General features: G+C 42.2%; 1 protein-coding gene across 2 annotated transcripts in view; it reads right to left on the minus strand.

Annotated features, from left to right (window-relative positions):
• RBM20 (RNA binding motif protein 20) overlaps positions 1 to 17272 on the minus strand; it is a 164773-nt gene that overhangs the window by 28236 nt on the left and 119265 nt on the right. For both annotated transcript variants that reach the window (XR_006282905.1, XM_038410820.2), the window contains exons 2-5: positions 4434 to 5640; positions 3498 to 3559; positions 3245 to 3336; positions 2791 to 2888 (exon numbers count right to left, since the gene is read on the minus strand). Coding sequence is in view for 1 of the 2 variants with exons in the window: in XM_038410820.2 (XP_038266748.1) it covers positions 2791 to 2888; positions 3245 to 3336; positions 3498 to 3559; positions 4434 to 5640 (1459 nt within the window). In the remaining variant the exon portion in view is untranslated. The remainder of the gene's footprint in view (positions 1 to 2790; positions 2889 to 3244; positions 3337 to 3497; positions 3560 to 4433; positions 5641 to 17272) is intronic.

A 17272-nucleotide genomic window follows, 5' to 3' on the forward strand; every position in this document is an offset into this window, starting at 1 on the left:
CCAAACTGAAGAGGCAGAGCTTGGAGCTACAAGGATCAGCCCCCTAGTTTTTGTTTATATTTGGGCAGTTAAACAACACTAATGGGGTTTGGCTATTGAGCGTGTAATAGGAGCTGTGATGTGCGCAGGGATAACTGACATGGACTACATGTTCACAGTGGGACCTTCTGGCCTTAGAGTCTATGAATCTATAAAACTCAAAGCTTGCTAATGTTGTGCCAATATTTTAAAAAGGTGAACAGGATGAGCTGGGTAATTATAGGCCTGTCAGCTTGACATCAATCCCAGGAAAAATAATGAACAGTTGACTCAAGAAATAAAGTGATAAAGAAGGGCAATATAGTTAATACCACACAACATAGGTTTATGGAAACTAGATCCTGTCAGATTAACTTGATATCTTTTTTTGATGAGATTACAAATTTGGTTGATTAAAAAAAAAAAGTGCTGATGTAATATACTCAGACTCCTGAAAGGCATTTGACTTTGTACCACATGGCATTTTGATTAAAAAAAACTAGAATGATACAAAATTACCATGGCACACATTAAATGGATTAAAAACTAGCTAACTGACAGATATCTAAATGTAATTATAAATTGGGAATCTTCATCATCAAGAGGGCATATTTCTAGTGGGGTCCTGCAGGGATTAGTTCTTGGCCCTTCACTATTTTAACATTTTTATCAGTGACCTGGAAGAAAACAAAATCACCACCGATAAAGTCTGCAGATGGCACAAGGATTGGGAGCGTGATAAATAATGAAGAGGACAGGTCACTCATACAGAGTGACCTGGATGACTTGGTAAGCCAGGTGCAAGCAAACAATATACATTTTAATAGGGCCAAACGTGAAGTTGTAACCTATGCTCAAAGAAAGTAGGCCATATTTACAGGAAGGGCAGGGGTTCTATTCTAGAAAGCAATGATTCACTTGGGGGTTATGTTAGATAATCAGCTGAACATGAGCTTGCAGTGCAATGCTGTGGCCAAAAGGACTCAAACGATACTTGGATGCATAAACAGAGGAATCTTGAGTAGTAATAGGAAGGTGATATTACCTTTGTATTTGGCACTGGTGTGACTTCTACTGAAACACTGTGTTCATTTCTGGTGTTTACAATTCAAGAAGGATGTTGATAATTGGAGAGGGGTAAGGGAATAGCCATGAGAATGATTAAAAGAAAACATGGGATGGGTGAAACACTCTGAATAAGGTAAGAATTAACTCAAATCTTCATCCCGGACTCAAAGAGGACTCAAGGAAGTTTAGAGACGGTTAAGGGATGACTTGATCAGAGTCTATAAGTACCTACAGACGGAATAAAAATGTGAAAATGGCCTTTTCTATCTAATAGACAATAGTATAACACGATTCAATGGCTAGAAGCTGAAGCTAGACAAAATCAGACTGGAAATAAGGCACAGATTTAACAGTGAGAGTAATTAACCATTGGGACAACTTACCCAGGGTTGTGGTGGATTCTCCATCACTGATAACTTTTAAATCATGATTGGAAGTTTTTTCTAAAAGATATGCTCTAGTTCAAACAGGTATTTATTCAGGGCAGTCCTATGGCCTGTGTTATACAGGAAGTCAGACAAGATGATCACAGTGGTCCCTTCTAGTTTTATCATCTGTGAATCTCTGAACATCCCTGGCATGAGCAAAACGAGAGCACAGAAGAAGAATGACCATGTTAAAACAAACAGGGTGACGTTTCTGAAGGTGATAACTCAAAGCAAATAGGAGTGAGATGGGAACAGAATCAGCTTGGGTTTCCAAGATGCTTTTGACACTATAATGCTCAGTAGACTAGTGCATAACAAGCTGCACATAAAAACACATTTGATATTATTTATATTACAGCAGCACCCAAAGTGAATATTTGACTTCTGTATTTTTCACCCTACCTTTTCTATGTTTCAACTTTAACTCCCATCTCTTTATAATTTTATTATTATTAGCCCTTTTAAATTTAAGAATCAACTTTAACCTTAGCTTTTGTTTGTATTTAACACTTGCAATTTTCTATCCACTTGGATAAAAGTTGAGGTGACCCGGGTGAGACTGTAATAGGGGAATATTTTTGGCATGTGAGAGGAATGATGATGAATGCAGGGAAGAGTTACAATGTGAAATCATGGAAGGGTGAACAGGGATGTGAACTTGCTGAAACATTACTAACGGCACTAGCTCAAGCAAGTAGCACAGAAAGTTTAACTAACAGAAAACTAGTCCTATAGAGCACATGTTCTCAAACTGAGGGCTGTGACCATTGTGTGTGTGGGGGGGGGGAAGTGAACAGGTGTCAGGGACTTGCACCCATCCTGCCCAACCCATACTCCTAACTAAGGGGGTGTCCCAGTGTGGGGAGGGTTGAACGCCACTGCTAGAAAGTACTTTATCAAAAGGATTACATGTTGCTCATAGGGATGGGTGAAACATTTTGAATAAGGTAAGAACTAACTCAGATCTTCATCCCAAACTCAAACTGGACCTGAACCTCTTTGGGGTTTGAAAACATTCAGAAAACCATTCTCCTGATTCATCCACTCCCGGCTTCAACTGGGGCACACAACAAAAATAACCATAATTGTGTAAGAAAGTCCCAACTCAACCAAGACCAGAAACATGTAGGAGGTACAGGTGAATTTGAATAAAGATCTGAAATTGTAGTTGCTTATCCAAAAGGGACCTTAAAATTAGTTCATTGTTGATTTGAGTAAGTATAGTCTGTTTCTACAATTAAATCAAGGAAGAAGAGATTTGGCTTATTATACTCACTTTTACTCCAGATGTAGGGGAAGAAAATGTAGGACCTGGCTGACCAAAGGATCTTGTTGACACAGTGGTATAAAATGAGCCAGCATTCGATGGGTAATCTAAATAATGGATTATACACACAGAGTGAAAACCTTGATTTGTATTAACTGTAAGTATGTGTCTAATTAAAAAAGACCACTTCTAAATAAATCAGAATTATTCACGCTTCTACACAGAACTACAGATTGCTCGGTACTACAGCAAAAAACACTAATGAAAAGAAAAACAAATTCATACTTTAAGGTACAATCTTGCTTTTTTGGCTTTAGTTCTTCCATAAACTCCTAGCACAGAAAGCTTAAAAAGGGACCACTTAGGATGAAATTTTACCAAAAAAAAAGTGTTCATTATAAAATTACTTTCTTTTTCATTTTAATTTGCATACTCATTATTAATGAATACTTAAACAACTCACCTTCGATGCCAGAAGGGTTGAAAACTGATGTGCTATTTGGAGATGAACGCAACGCTGCCTCTGCTGAACCTAACGTGCATTGAATGCCAGTGCTGAAAAGGGAAAACAGAGCTTTACTTCAAGAAGCAGGAATATAACAAACACAATATGTCAAAATTTCAGAAGCTCAGATTCAATCCTCGTATAAATCTATTGAAGTTAATGATGTTACACCAGCATGAATTTGGCTTAAGATCTCTGAAACAGTACTTACTTTTCTGAGAAAACCATACATTTTTGGATGTGAAGATTTCCTTTAATGTGCTGATCCCAGTCCTATGTTGAAATAAACAGGACATGACAGATAAATGTACAATAGAGGCTGTTTTTGAAATCGGCTTATTTCATATACTAGTCATTTCAGTTAACTTTATAGTTCATGGAAAAAACTTGGCAAGAGAATTTGAGGTGTGATTCATGAGATAAGAAAGAATAAAAAGGCTTACTGTATAAGAAGGGTACCTAATGGAATGATTCTAGTTCTATGTGGAGTTTCATTCCATACTGACATCAATTCACAACTTGTAAGTAAAATACTATAAATGGATGTTAAAAAGACTCCAGCTCCCGAAAATCTTCTATGCATGACTTTTCTCAAACAATTAAGTTTATGAGTATTAAATCAGTTAATATAGCTGAAGGCCTCATCCTGCAAGATGCTCAGTACCATCAAATTCCATTAGTGTCCATAACATTTGAAGGTTCTCAGCACCTTGGGCAACTGCGACCCTGCTCATAAAAATGTTCTGTTTTTGTTCCAGTGTGAAGCAAAAGCAAATGTCAAGACCTCAAAAGTTGCCTCAAAACAGAACTGTTGTCCTCCAGTCAGTTCTACAAATTATGTCCTCAGTTACATCCAGTTAACTCCACTCAAGGTTGAAGGGGGTTTCGCAACTAGCATACTTTTGCTTGCAGCATCTTTATTACTAGTGATAATGCACAAGGAGGAAAGAACCCATCTTGACTCTCAGAGACTAGTTAGAGTTTGCGGAACTGGTATTTAAAAGCCAATGTAGTCAATTTTACTTGTAAAGTAAGCAAGTTTGAAATGATATTAGTGAGACAATCTGTACAGAGAACTCCACAAGATGAATTTAATTGAATCACTTTGCAGAGTAGAATCACTCCTTAATGCGTTAGAATCACTTACCTTTAGATCAAAGATTTTTCTGTCACACATTGTGCAGATGTGTGGGAAGTGAAGAGGGGCTATGCCATGAAGGTCATTTAGCTCATGAGGCTGAAGAGATCTCGTTGACAAGTCAGATGTGTTTGTGGTCAACTCCTCATTCTGCCTCATTCGGGAACTACCGAAACTTGGTTTACTATTGTTAAGTCTGTGGAAAGGAAGTGTAGTCCCAGCACCAAACTTTGTATCAGATGTCGGTTCTTCAGGGTTGTAGAGTTCATTTCTTATTTCATACTGCTGACCCGTGGACGGCCACAAGTTGCCACTGACCATGAGGTCAGGCTTGTTCTGGCTGGAGAAATTAGGAGCGTTTTCCCACTGGCTATTTGCACCTGTGTTATGTACCACAGGGCCTGCTTCTCCTTTCTGACTCACAGTTTGATGAGCACTCATCTGTGGCTCACCAGAAAAACCCAAAGATTGTATTCCCGTTGGATGTTGTCCTTTAGAATTGGGACCATAGAAGTCTTTCTGAAATCCAGGCTGACTGTCATGTTTTAGTTGGCCAGAAGGACCAAAATGACTCTCATAGGGTACCCCTCCTGAGGTGGAGGAGGAGACTGAGTGAGACCCACTGGTCATGAAGCTGTGCTGACTGCCCTGGCCTATGTCAGCTGTGTATACTTGAGGGGCAGAGACATTTTGTTTATTGTAGTCATAAAATCCTCCTGCAGCAGACGAGAGGCCTGCCTTATTTAGACTCATAACTACAGCTGGTTGGCTGGACGTCTGAGACATTACACCTCCAAAGGGGTGCATGACAATAGCATTTGTGTTTTGATTCTGCATGTTCCCAACTGGCCCCATGCTGCCTCCTGGTACCGCTAAAGCTGGATTTTGTGCTGGAAAAGGTATTCCACTAGATGGAAATCTAGTATTGGCGATCACAGGTCCTTGCTGAGGTCCTCCAGCATGGCCCTGGGGCGTGTTAATCATGGATGGATGTCTTAGTTGATTAAACAGCGGCTGAGACATGGCCACTTTGGAGAGAACTTGATTCAGAACCGTTGCAGCTGCTGTGTTGCTGGTGACAGCTGTCTGAGCCAATTTTAGCCTGTGCAGGGTGAGCTGGGCTTGTAGCTGAGCGAGCTGAAGACTTGTGGGAGAAGGAAGCAGCGGATTTGGAGTGCTGACAGAGAATGGATTTTTGTCCAGAAGCTTGGCCGCACTGAAAAGGAACAGGAGACGGTTTTGTTAAAGTTAACAGCAGCCCCTTCTTACCATAATGGGACCTGAGCTAAGAAGCTACATTTTCTAAACTTGTGGCGGGTGAGATGGTGGTTTATGACATAACAGTAAGCCATCTCTCGAGTGTCTAGTGCCATATTCATTTCAATTAAAATATCATTAGGGAGATCAGTGGTGCAAAGATGGAAAAAACGCCACATGTTTATCTAGAATCTGATCTACTAGGGTTGCCAACTTTGATTGCAGAAAACCGAACACCCTTGCCCCACTACCCCACCCTCTCTGAGGCCCCGCCCCCACTCACTCCATCCCCCTTCCTTCCATCACTTGCTCACACCCACCCTCGCTCACTTGCTCATTTTCACTGGATGGGTGAGGGAGGGGGCGAGGGCTCTGGCTTGGGGTGCAGGCTCTGGAGTGGGGCCATAAATGAGGGGTTCATGGTGCAGGAGGGGGCTCCAGGCTGAGGCAGAGGGTTGGGGTGCGGGCTCCATCTGGGAACATAGGCTCTGGGGTGGGGCCAGGGATGAGGGGTTTGGAGTGTGTGAGGGGGCTCAGGGCTGAGGCAGGGAGTTGGGGTACAGGAGGGGGTGTGGGCTCTGGGAGGGAGTTGGGGTGCAGGAGGAAGCTCAGGGCTGGGGCAGGGGGTTCAGGGCGGGCTCCGGATGGCGCTTACCTGAGGTGGCTCCCGGAAGCCGTGACGTCCTCTGGCCCCTAGGCACAGGGGCAGCCAGGGAGGCTTTGTGCACTGCCCTTGCCCGCAGGCAGATTGGTTCCCAGCCAATGAGAGCTGCAGAGCTGGCACTCAGTGCAGGGGCAGCACGCAGAGCCTCTCTGGTCTAGGGGCCAGAGGATATGTCGCTGCTTCCCAGAAGCCATGTGGAGCCGGCGCCAGCAGGGAGCCCGCGTTAGTCCCAGGAGTCCCACTGCACCGCCAGCCAGACTTTTAACAGCCCGTACAGCTGTGCTGACCGGATCCACCAGGGTCCCTTTTCGACTGGGCGTTCCGGTCAAAAATCGGACACCTGGCAACCCTAGTCTGATCTGAAGCCCAGTAAACTCAATGGAAAGACTCTCATTGACTTCAGTAGGCTTTAGATCAGGCCCTTCATTCATTTAAAGTATTTGTAGGACTCGTGACTGGATTTATATCTGAGACACAAAGTGGGTGAGGTAATATCTTTTATTGGACCAACTTGTATTGCATTTATAGTCACAGCAGCAGTGAAAGCTTTCCCAGACTGTACCAAAAATTTGCATCCATCTCAACCTCAAAAAAAAAATGTGCCTGGGTTGAGACAAAATAATTCCCTCACCATAACCCATTCAATCCTTGCCCTCTCTGCTGAGGCAGCACCATTTATGATGGTGTTTTTGTGACCTGGGCATGTGTTCATTAGGAGTGGACTAAGACCACTAACTCAGTCTATCTCAAGCCCCCAAGAGCCCTGAGGTAAGAGCTTTTGGCCATGAGTACAGTTAGGCTGTAAGTTAGAGGAAGGTTTCTACCTATCAGAGGAAGGAGCCTCCCCAGTAGGAGTTGTGGGGGCAAGACACCTAACTGGCTTTAAGATAGAGCTTGATAAATGTATGGTTGGGATTATATGACATGGTTCCCGCAATAGCAATGGAGTGGATTTGATGACCCAGAAGGTCCCTTCCAATCCTATGTTCTTATGGTCACCAATGAGCCTAGATTCAATCCAGTATGCTAGCAGGGACATTATTGTCCCCATCACTACCCCCCGAGCCACCTATTCTCCCCATACTGGACACAAAAAATAGTTTAAAAAAACCCCTTTGAAACAACCAAAACCCATTGAGACAAACATTGTTCAAGAGGTACCATCATGGTTTACACACCCCAAATGAAACCACCCTGTCCCCAAAATGGCACCCTTTGGCAATGGCAATTGTCCCTTGGAGAGATCCACCTAGAAGCTGCAAAAGCAGAGATTTAACACAAGGAGGTGAATAGTTCCCCATGACTGCACTGTGGAGGAGAATGAGAAAGACAGTGCCCGCAATCTTCCCCAAAGTCAGTCTAAAAGGGCTTCACCCACAACAAAGCTGGTGAAGTGAAAGCAGACAACAGTTCACACTTATATAGATTTCCTGTATAAACTGCTTTACTATCTGGTGAGTAAGGACTGTCCCTATTTTACGGATGGGAAAACTGGGGCAGGAAAGTCAAGTGGCCTGCCAAAGTCAGGAGGGGAAGCTACAGTCAGAGCCAGGATGAACGGATGCTCAGACAACCCCTCTCCCTTGAAATAGCTGAGCGGTCCTAGGGAGTCAGTCAGTCACTCTCTCTTTCTCTCTCTCACACACACACACACACACACACACACTTTTGTGAAGTCTGCAAATTTTAATCGCAAGGTATCAAATAATTCTACAATCTCACCAGATCAAAATCTAGGTCTACGTGATTTTCACCCCAGCTAATGTTCAACATATATCCCTGTTTAAATTACTTGAATGGGACTCCTAACGTGAGTACGCTTATGCATGTGCTTAGCAGCTTGCAGGACTAGGGCTACAGTGGAGCGTGTTATTCAGAGCTGGAATGCTTCACGGTCCAAGGGAGCCTTCAGGAGAGTTGCAAGGGTGGGAAAGAAGGGTACTTGATGAACTTGAATTAGGAGGCTCATCCAAATGTAAGGGCAGTATGAAAAAAATAAGGCATAAAGGGAACACCCCGGAGAGAAGATTGGAGAGAGAATATGCAGAGGGATGTTATGTTCCCACACAGATTAGCTACATGTAATAAGAAAAAAAAAATCAATAAAAAGAAAGCTAAATACCATACTGAACAAAAGGCAATACAGTGTTAATTGAATAACCAAGTAAGGATATAATTACACACACACACACACACACACACACACACACACACACACCCCTACCTACAATTAAAATAATGTTAAGGTTGAAAAGTCAAGCACTCAATAGTTAGGAAAGGTCAGAATTAAGATTGCTTGTAGAACCTTAATTCTGCCCCACTGTACATATGCATTGTGATGCACGTTAGCTACACAATCACTAGTTCTATAAAGACACCACACTGTCTGGGATCAAGCAGGGGGAGAACCGAGAGCACAGGACAGTCTCACTGCTTTCAGTTCTTGTGCCCAGCACCAGAACGGCTCCCAACAGGGAGAAGCAGCAATTGCAGGAAAAATTCTGCTCAGCTCCCACAATGGAGCATGCTCAGGATTTTCATGGGTGCAGCACAAGGCTTCTCTCTGACCCCAAGGTAACCCACCTGCTACGTTTCACATCCTTGCTCTGAAACATGGAAGCACTAGAACGTTTCCCCAGATAGTTGTGCAAATTTTAAAACACTGGCCAAACAATGCATTTTCCCCTAAGTTTCTTCTTGGAAACAGCTGAACTGTTTTTGCAGAAACTTAAAAACAAAACCACAAAACATCACCTCTGCCTATAACGACCATTCTGTGTGCTTCCAGGGAATATGCACAATCTCTGGATGAGACTGCGCAGTGGATGTGCATAAGATGGTATCCTCTGGCCACACTCCCTCTATAAGCAGTGCAAGCCCCGGTTTGGACAGAGCTTAGCCCATAGGATCCTTAGAGTCAACAGACTTGGGCTGGCAGAGCTCACACTGGCTCTCTAAAAATTGTTATCTAGACAATGCTTTGACGTGGCAGCTTGGGTTCCGAAGCCTAAGCACAAGGGTGGGCTTCCAAGCCTCAGCCCCAGCCCCAGCCGCAATTTCAAAGTGCTGTCTACACAGCTATTTTTAGAGAGCTAGCTCTGATTCCGCTAACCCAAGCCTCTTGACCTGAGCTGGGATGCTTGCTGATGACTAGACATACCCTTACAGGCCCACAGCAGAGCGGTGGTTGCATCTATTTTCCACCTCTGTCATGTCACCCTCTTTTCCTTGCCAGGGGCTTCTGCTAATAAACACCACAGATAATCCAGGTGGGTGAGGTAATATCTTTTATTGGACCAACTTCTGTGGGTGAGAGAGAAAAAATATTACCTCACTGAGTTTGTCTCTCTAATATCCTGGGACTGACAGGGAAACAACAACCCTGCATACCACAGATAATCAACACATTTCAAATGGCTGCTCATTCTTTCAACTAGTATGCATGGTGCTAAACCGTTGAATAAGAGGAATCCTGTTCATTCAAAAACTCATTTTATCTGTCCTATAAAAATATATTAAGTTTCAATTTCAAAGCAAGAACTAATCAACTACAATGAAACATTTGCTGTTAATAATTGGCTGATTTATAAAGATGTAATTAATTTTGATGGCTTGTCAGTATGTGACATTGTAAAAACACAAATTAGTAAAACATCTGGTTAAATCTAAAGTACAACTAAAAAAAAATGAATGGGTTTCATATTTAATGTTAAATGTCCATTAGCAACTGCAGGGCACATATGTCTCCAGGGATATCAAACAGAGGTTGGACAAGTATTTTCCCTGCCAGTAGAATAAACGCATATCAGCAGACTTCAGATCTGTAGTGCCTTTTGTTTTATCTTATGGTGGTTTTACTTTCCATTGCTCATTATCTGACCTGATTTTATGATAGTGTTTCCTACAGATTCATTTGCAAAAGGAAGTTACTTTGCAAGCATGGTCAAAATATTACATGTGCCTACAAACAAACCCAATCCCGGGAGAGGCTAAGCACCCACAAATTCCAAGCGGATGTCAACAGGATAGGAGGTTGCTCATTACATTACAAAAATCAAGCCCACAATTAGCAAAACTGTATTGCTTTAACATGTAATGAAGTGGTAGAAAACTAGCAAACGTTATTACCACCTGAAAATTAGACACACTATTACGCCTAATTACATACTATGAAAGATATATTGTGTAGCTGGCATCTGGAATATTCTTATGTTATGCTATGTGGGATTCACTAAAATCAGAACTGTTTCATTTCTTAGCTGAAAGTCCATCCTGTATACTGTAAAAGCAATAAAACCCTTTTTTAAACTGCTTTATGAGCATAAAGACGCTTTGCCTAGTAGTCGTAAAATAAAAACTTGAAGGGCTTGTAGTTTCACTTATAATTCTTTGAGATCCAGATGAATACTGTTTCTAACAGTTTAATCCCACGGTGCTGAAAGGACATACAATAGCATATACACATCAGAGCAGCACAACAGCTGCAATGGCTTTGTAACAGCTCCTATTAGACACCTGGAACTAGTTCTCAGGGGAGACGGTAAAACCATTTGTCTCACATGTGCTCAAACCATGCCCCAAAAGCACCAGGTACTCGATGTGCCATAAATATAGCAGTTAATTTGGGAGCACTGCTAACACTGCCCCTCAGAATATTCTACACCATAATGCCCTGTTATAGTGATTCTCTATCAGTGGGCCACACAACATTTCAAGGTACTCTGCAGAGCTTGCTTTTGTCACAACAGTGAAGTATTTGTCCATTTTAAATCAGGACAGGAGGGGAGACACAAGAGAACAGCAGAGATCAGTACAACATCCTCTCTCCCTCCCCTTGCAGGGCCACAGATCAGGGGGAGGGTCCCAGAGCCAAGGCTACTGCCTGAGCCCAAATGTCTACACTGCCATTTTATAGCCCTGTAGCCTGAGCCATATAAGCTTGGGGCTGCTGACCTGAGCCAGCCATGGGTGTTTTATTTTAGTGTAGACATACCCCCTGTGTCTGTCTGCAGAGCTGGAGCAAAGAGGAGCTGCGAGATTAAGTCACCAAACATCAGCAGCTGCTGCCATCCCTGCCTAACACTGTTTAGCAAGTGAAAACATGAAGGAAGGTGCAGGGAAGGGACATGGGTTGCAAGTTCATTCTAAACAATGGCATTTCCAGACTTTAAAGTTGCAACGTGAAGCATTCCAAAGTTCTTTTAACACAGTTCCCTCCTCCCCTCTGCCCTGCTGAGTTCCCACCCCCTCGCCTTCTTTAATGGGATATTTTTAAATGCAACCAAGCACTGTAACTAGGACTGGGAAGGTGAGGCATTGGCATCCAGGTTGGGAGGAGGCTGTAGATTAGGAGGCTGAAAGCAGCTGTGTCTAAGACAGGATCTCTGTATTTAAAGAGCAGTGCATGACAGGAAAAAGTTTGAGAACTTGTGCTCCCCTATGTAATATGGGACATAGGAGCGGTTATGGGACCTGAAAAAAAAATATATTGTATAATAAAAATATATATATAATCATTTTATATTTTGTTTCTCTGTTTCTACAATCTGAGCAAAACATTTACATATATGACTAGTTCTTGCCAGCAATCAACTCCGAGACACAGATTTAACCAAATATTAAAGGTTTTATAAATTGTATTAAGATTCTGCTCAGCAAAGATGTTTTAGATTAGTAATGCACCCTACTTACACACAGAGACAAAATAATCCATCTCCTATACATTTGTTGCTGCCAGTATTGCCAAACCTAATTGTTAAAAAATCATGAGATTGGAGATTAAAAACTAATAGTTTGGGGGGTTCTTTTTATTTCCCTTCTGGTTTTTAAGATCTGGGATATGCAGGTCACATTTTCCATTTTTTCCCCTACAACCGTGAGGTCTAGAAACCTTTAAGGAAAAAAACCCCAAAACAATCTCAAAACCAAAAAACGAAAGTTGTGATTCTCACATACACATTCATATGACTCCAGGAGCTGAGGCTTTAAGAAGCACACCAAATATCATGAGATTCACAATAAAATTGCAATAGCCGGCACAACTGTATTGCTACTATTTAGCTCAGCCAATCTGTTATCTCTGTAATCTTTAGCATCCAGGAACAGACAGTAACACAGAGTTGTCTGTAGTTAGTATCTGGACACCTGGATTAGTTGAATAACCCCATCTATGAGAGCGATGAAAAGGCTAAATAGAAAACATGTACATTAGAAGACTCAAAGAATATGCTGATTGCTTATTCAAAGCCAAAATTGCTCATAAAGTGCAGTTTGGTAAATTACCTTTCTATTCTATTTTGAATTATGCTTGTGGAGTGATTGATTTAAATTATGCTTGCTCATGCATATATTTGGACTGTTTCACCTGGTGTGAGTTTAAATAGATTAGGCAAAGGTACTGTGCTTCAAAGGTGTGCAAAATTTCATCTGTTTTGTTGAATTCTGTATGAAAATTTTTCATCTTCTGTGATTATGCATATGAATCTGGCATTACATGCAAGTTTGTTGAGATGACTTTTTTTCAATCGGAACATTGAAAAAACATGAATTTGTGAAAATTTCCAAGGTAAATCCTGTTTTCACTTTAACAATATAATTAAAAAATATGCATATTTCAGCAAAGTTTTCTGAAAATAAATGATCCATTTTAGTGCATAAAAATAAACCAAAACTACTTGAAATACAGGAGTACTCTAAATCTATTTCTAATTTGCACTACTCTTTAGTTATGATAATTTATGACAGCTGTGTATGCCAGAGTATGCTATTTTGGTAAATTACAACTCTTGTCTGAATCAATTTTTCTAACATTGCAAGCAAACTTGTAATTCTTCATTGAGGACCATGTACATGGTGAGTTTGATGACTTTAAAAAAAAGCCATTTTTGAGTTCTGAACACAAAACATTATATTCTGTTAAAAGTAGGAAACATATCTTCTCCCCAATGCTTCATTAGTTCCAAAATAGCTGGACTAATGTTTCTAAATTTTTTAAAAAAATATTCACCATTTGGCTGAAGGAGAAAAAAAAAATCCAACCCCATATTATCTATAAAGAGCTAACAAAAATCAATAAGTTATTAGGGCCAAACCTTGCCTTCAAATAAGTGTGCACAACTTCAGCAATCTTCTGTGAGCATCTTTGGGCACATGAGGGCAAAAACTGTCCCCTAGAATTAAAAGAGCTCCACAACCATACCTATAACAGTGCTGCAATTAGGGTCACAAGTACAGTGATGATAAACCCCAGTAATATAAAACAAATTATCTAGTAAAATCAAGATTTATATTCTTTTGTTCTTCTAACCCCCAGAAAATGTAGGGTTAAAATTCATTGTTAAATAAGCTCACCACTTTCATTACTGAGGATGCGTACTTTGGTGAAAAGATGTATGGGAAAACATTTGTCTTTCATCTGAATTATACTCCAGGACCCTTTTTTGCTCCAGAGCTCTGATGAATATTTTCTTTGGTTTTTGCAAGAGGATTTGCTGGATCAGATGATTTTTGGACATTTGCAGAAGGGAGGGGCAGGAATTCCACCTTGATTATTTAGGTTCTGAAATCCTGTGCAGAGATTCTCTTGCTGAGCTTTGGTCAGAACAGATAAAAGACTTAGATGACGTTTCACAGTAAAATCAATTGATTACAGGGGCACTGAAAATCTGACCTGCTTTAATGCATTTAAACAATGGGGCATAAATCCTTCATAATCCAAATTCTACATTAAAAGCCCACCATTATGTTACTGAGAACTTAAAAGAAAACGTTAGCAAATGCTTATATGGGACCTAGACAGAACAGTCATGTATGTTTGGCACTGGGGGTTATACCCTTATTCAGCCTATTACACAAAGCTAACCATTCAGTGGAGGATAGAATGCAAATACTATTTATCGCACAGCTGTAAAGGCTGGGATTTTCAAAGCTGTCTAAGGGAGGGAGATGCCCGATTCCCACTGCAAGTCCTTTAGCCTCCCAGGTTCTATTCCCCCCCTTGGTTCTGTTTATATGCATCAACAGTTCTTTACACTTGCAGTTGTAAGACAAAAAATTGCATCTCATCTAATGCTGCCGAGACATTTCTTATTAACCAGTTCAACTTACGTTGCACATGTCTGGGAGTGCCTCATCTGGGACAACAGACCTTGAAGAAATCAACTAAATGTTTTGTTTTCTTTACAGAGAGTTTTGTTCAATTTGATCAGCTCAAACCATGAAGCCACTGTCATGGATCACAAACCAGGGCAATTGCATAAAAACACAGCTACGATTGTGGCATTCAGAGTGCTTCACTATTTTGCTACCTCATATTTGATTTACATTCACACTGATGCCAGCACCTTCAGTTTTGCTCAGAGAATGTTCTGTGTTATTATACGTCTGTATTTTCCCGGACATGTCTGGCTTTTTGGTTCTTAAATCACCATCTGGGAGGAATCTTTAAATATTTTAAAGTGACCGGAATTTTGCCATTATTATTTTTCCCAAAAGAAGAGTTGATCGTTCAAGAAAGAGAGTGAATGTTGATCACTCGAGAGAGTGCCCACTTTTTCCCCCTAGCTCCTAGTGCTTGTACTGCAAAACAGCTGTTTTGTGCAGCTGGGAAGGATAGGGGAGAAGGGGGAACGCAGCGCGCTCATGGGAGGAGGTAGGGCTGGGGCAGGGATTTGGGGAAGGGGTCCAATGGGGCGGGGAGGGGGTGGAGTTGGGCCGGGGACTTTGGGGAAGGGATTGGAATGGGGTGGGGAAGGGGTGGAGTTGGGGCAGGGGCAGAGGGGGCGCGAGCAAATACCCGCCCCGTGGATTGTCCTCTTCTTTGAATGTTCAAATATGGTAACCCTAGTGTTATATGGCATCTGTTTGCTGTGCAATTTCCAGGTATTGTAATAACTGGCTTTTCTTTACAACTCTCTCATGTAATGCCCTCCTTCCCTTTGAGTCAGAGAAGTTACAGATGGAAAATACACTACTTAGGCAAAGCCAGCCCCTTGTAAGTACAGGATATAGTGTCTCTGATAGTGAATGTGTCAGATATAAAACCAATACTCCATTTACTCTTGAATTCTGTAGTGATGCTCATTGGTTTCAAGATTTCTTTTGTACCACTTTGTACCATTTTTCTCAAAGCAGTGTTGCATGTTCAGTCGTAGTGTTAGAGGACTATTTTGTAAATACGAATATAGCTTTATAAATTAATATGTCAATCATACCAATTCCCCTTATTTTTAGAGATGTGCTCTCATCTGTCTTCCAACAGTGGCCAAAGCCAGGTACTTCAGAGGGAATGAATCATAGAATCATAGAATATCAGGGTTGGAAGGGACCCCAGAAGGTCATCTAGTCCAACCCCCTGCTCAAAGCAGGACCAAGTCCCAGTTAAATCATCCCAGCCAGGGCTTTGTCAAGCCTGACCTTAAAAACCTCTAAGGAAGGAGATTCTACCACCTCCCTAGGTAACGCATTCCAGTGTTTCACCACCCTCTTAGTGAAAAAGTTTTTCCTAATATCCAATCTAAACCTCCCCCATTGCAACTTGAGACCATTACTCCTCGTTCTGTCATCTGCTACCATTGAGAACAGTCTAGAGCCATCCTCTTTGAAACCCCCTTTCAGGTAGTTGAAAGCAGCTATCAAATCCCCCCTCATTCTTCTCTTCTGCAGACTAAACAATCCCAGCTCCCTCAGCCTCTCCTCATAAGTCATGTGCTCTAGACCCCTAATCATTTTTGTTGCCCTTCGTTGTACTCTTTCCAATTTATCCACATCCTTCCTGTAGTGTGGGGCCCAAAACTGGACACAGTACTCCAGATGAGGCCTCACCAGTGTCGAATAGAGGGGAACGATCACGTCCCTCGATCTGCTCGCTATGCCCCTACTTATACAACCCAAAATGCCATTGGCCTTCTTGGCAACAAGGGCACACTGCTGACTCATATCCAGCTTCTCGTCCACTGTCACCCCTAGGTCCTTTTCCGCAGAACTGCTGCCGAGCCATTCGGTCCCTAGTCTGTAGCGGTGCATTGGATTCTTCCATCCTAAGTGCAGGACCCTGCACTTATCCTTATTGAACCTCATTAGATTTCTTTTGGCCCAATCCTCCAATTTGTCTAGGTCCTTCTGTATCCTATCCCTCCCCTCCCGCGTATCTACCACTCCTCCCAGTTTAGTATCATCCGCAAATTTGCTGAGAGTGCAATCCACACCATCCTCCAGATCATTTATGAAGATATTGAACAAAACGGGCCCCAGGACCGACCCCTGGGGCACTCCACTTGACACCGGCTGCCAACTAGACATGGAGCCATTGATCACTACCCGTTGAGCCCGACAATCTAGCCAGCTTTCTACCCACCTTATAGTGCATTCATCCAGCCCATACTTCCTTAACTTGCTGACAAGAATGCTGTGGGAGACCGTGTCAAAAGCTTTGCTAAAGTCAAGAAACAATACATCCACTGCTTTCCCTTCATCCACAGAACCAGTAATCTCATCATAAAAGGCGATTAGATTAGTCAGGCATGACCTTCCCTTGGTGAATCCATGCTGACTGTTCCTGATCACTTTCCTCTCCTCTAAGTGCTTCAGGATTGATTCTTTGAGGACCTGCTCCATGATTTTTCCAGGGACTGAGGTGAGGCTGACCGGCCTGTAGTTCCCAGGATCCTCCTTCTTCCCTTTTTTAAAGATGGGCACTACATTAGCCTTTTTCCAGTCATCCGGGACTTCCCCCGTTCGCCACGAGTTTTCAAAGATAATGGCCAAGGGCTCTGCAATCACAGCCGCCAATTCCCTCAGCACTCTCGGATGCAATTCGTCCGGCCCCATGGACTTGTGCACGTCCAGCTTTTCTAAATAGTCCCTAACCACCTCTATCTCTACAGAGGGCTGGCCATCTCTTCCCCATTTTGTGTTGCCCAGCACAGCA

This window comes from Dermochelys coriacea, chromosome 7 (genome assembly GCF_009764565.3).
Source record: "Dermochelys coriacea isolate rDerCor1 chromosome 7, rDerCor1.pri.v4, whole genome shotgun sequence".
Classification (NCBI taxonomy): Eukaryota; Metazoa; Chordata; order Testudines; family Dermochelyidae; genus Dermochelys; species Dermochelys coriacea.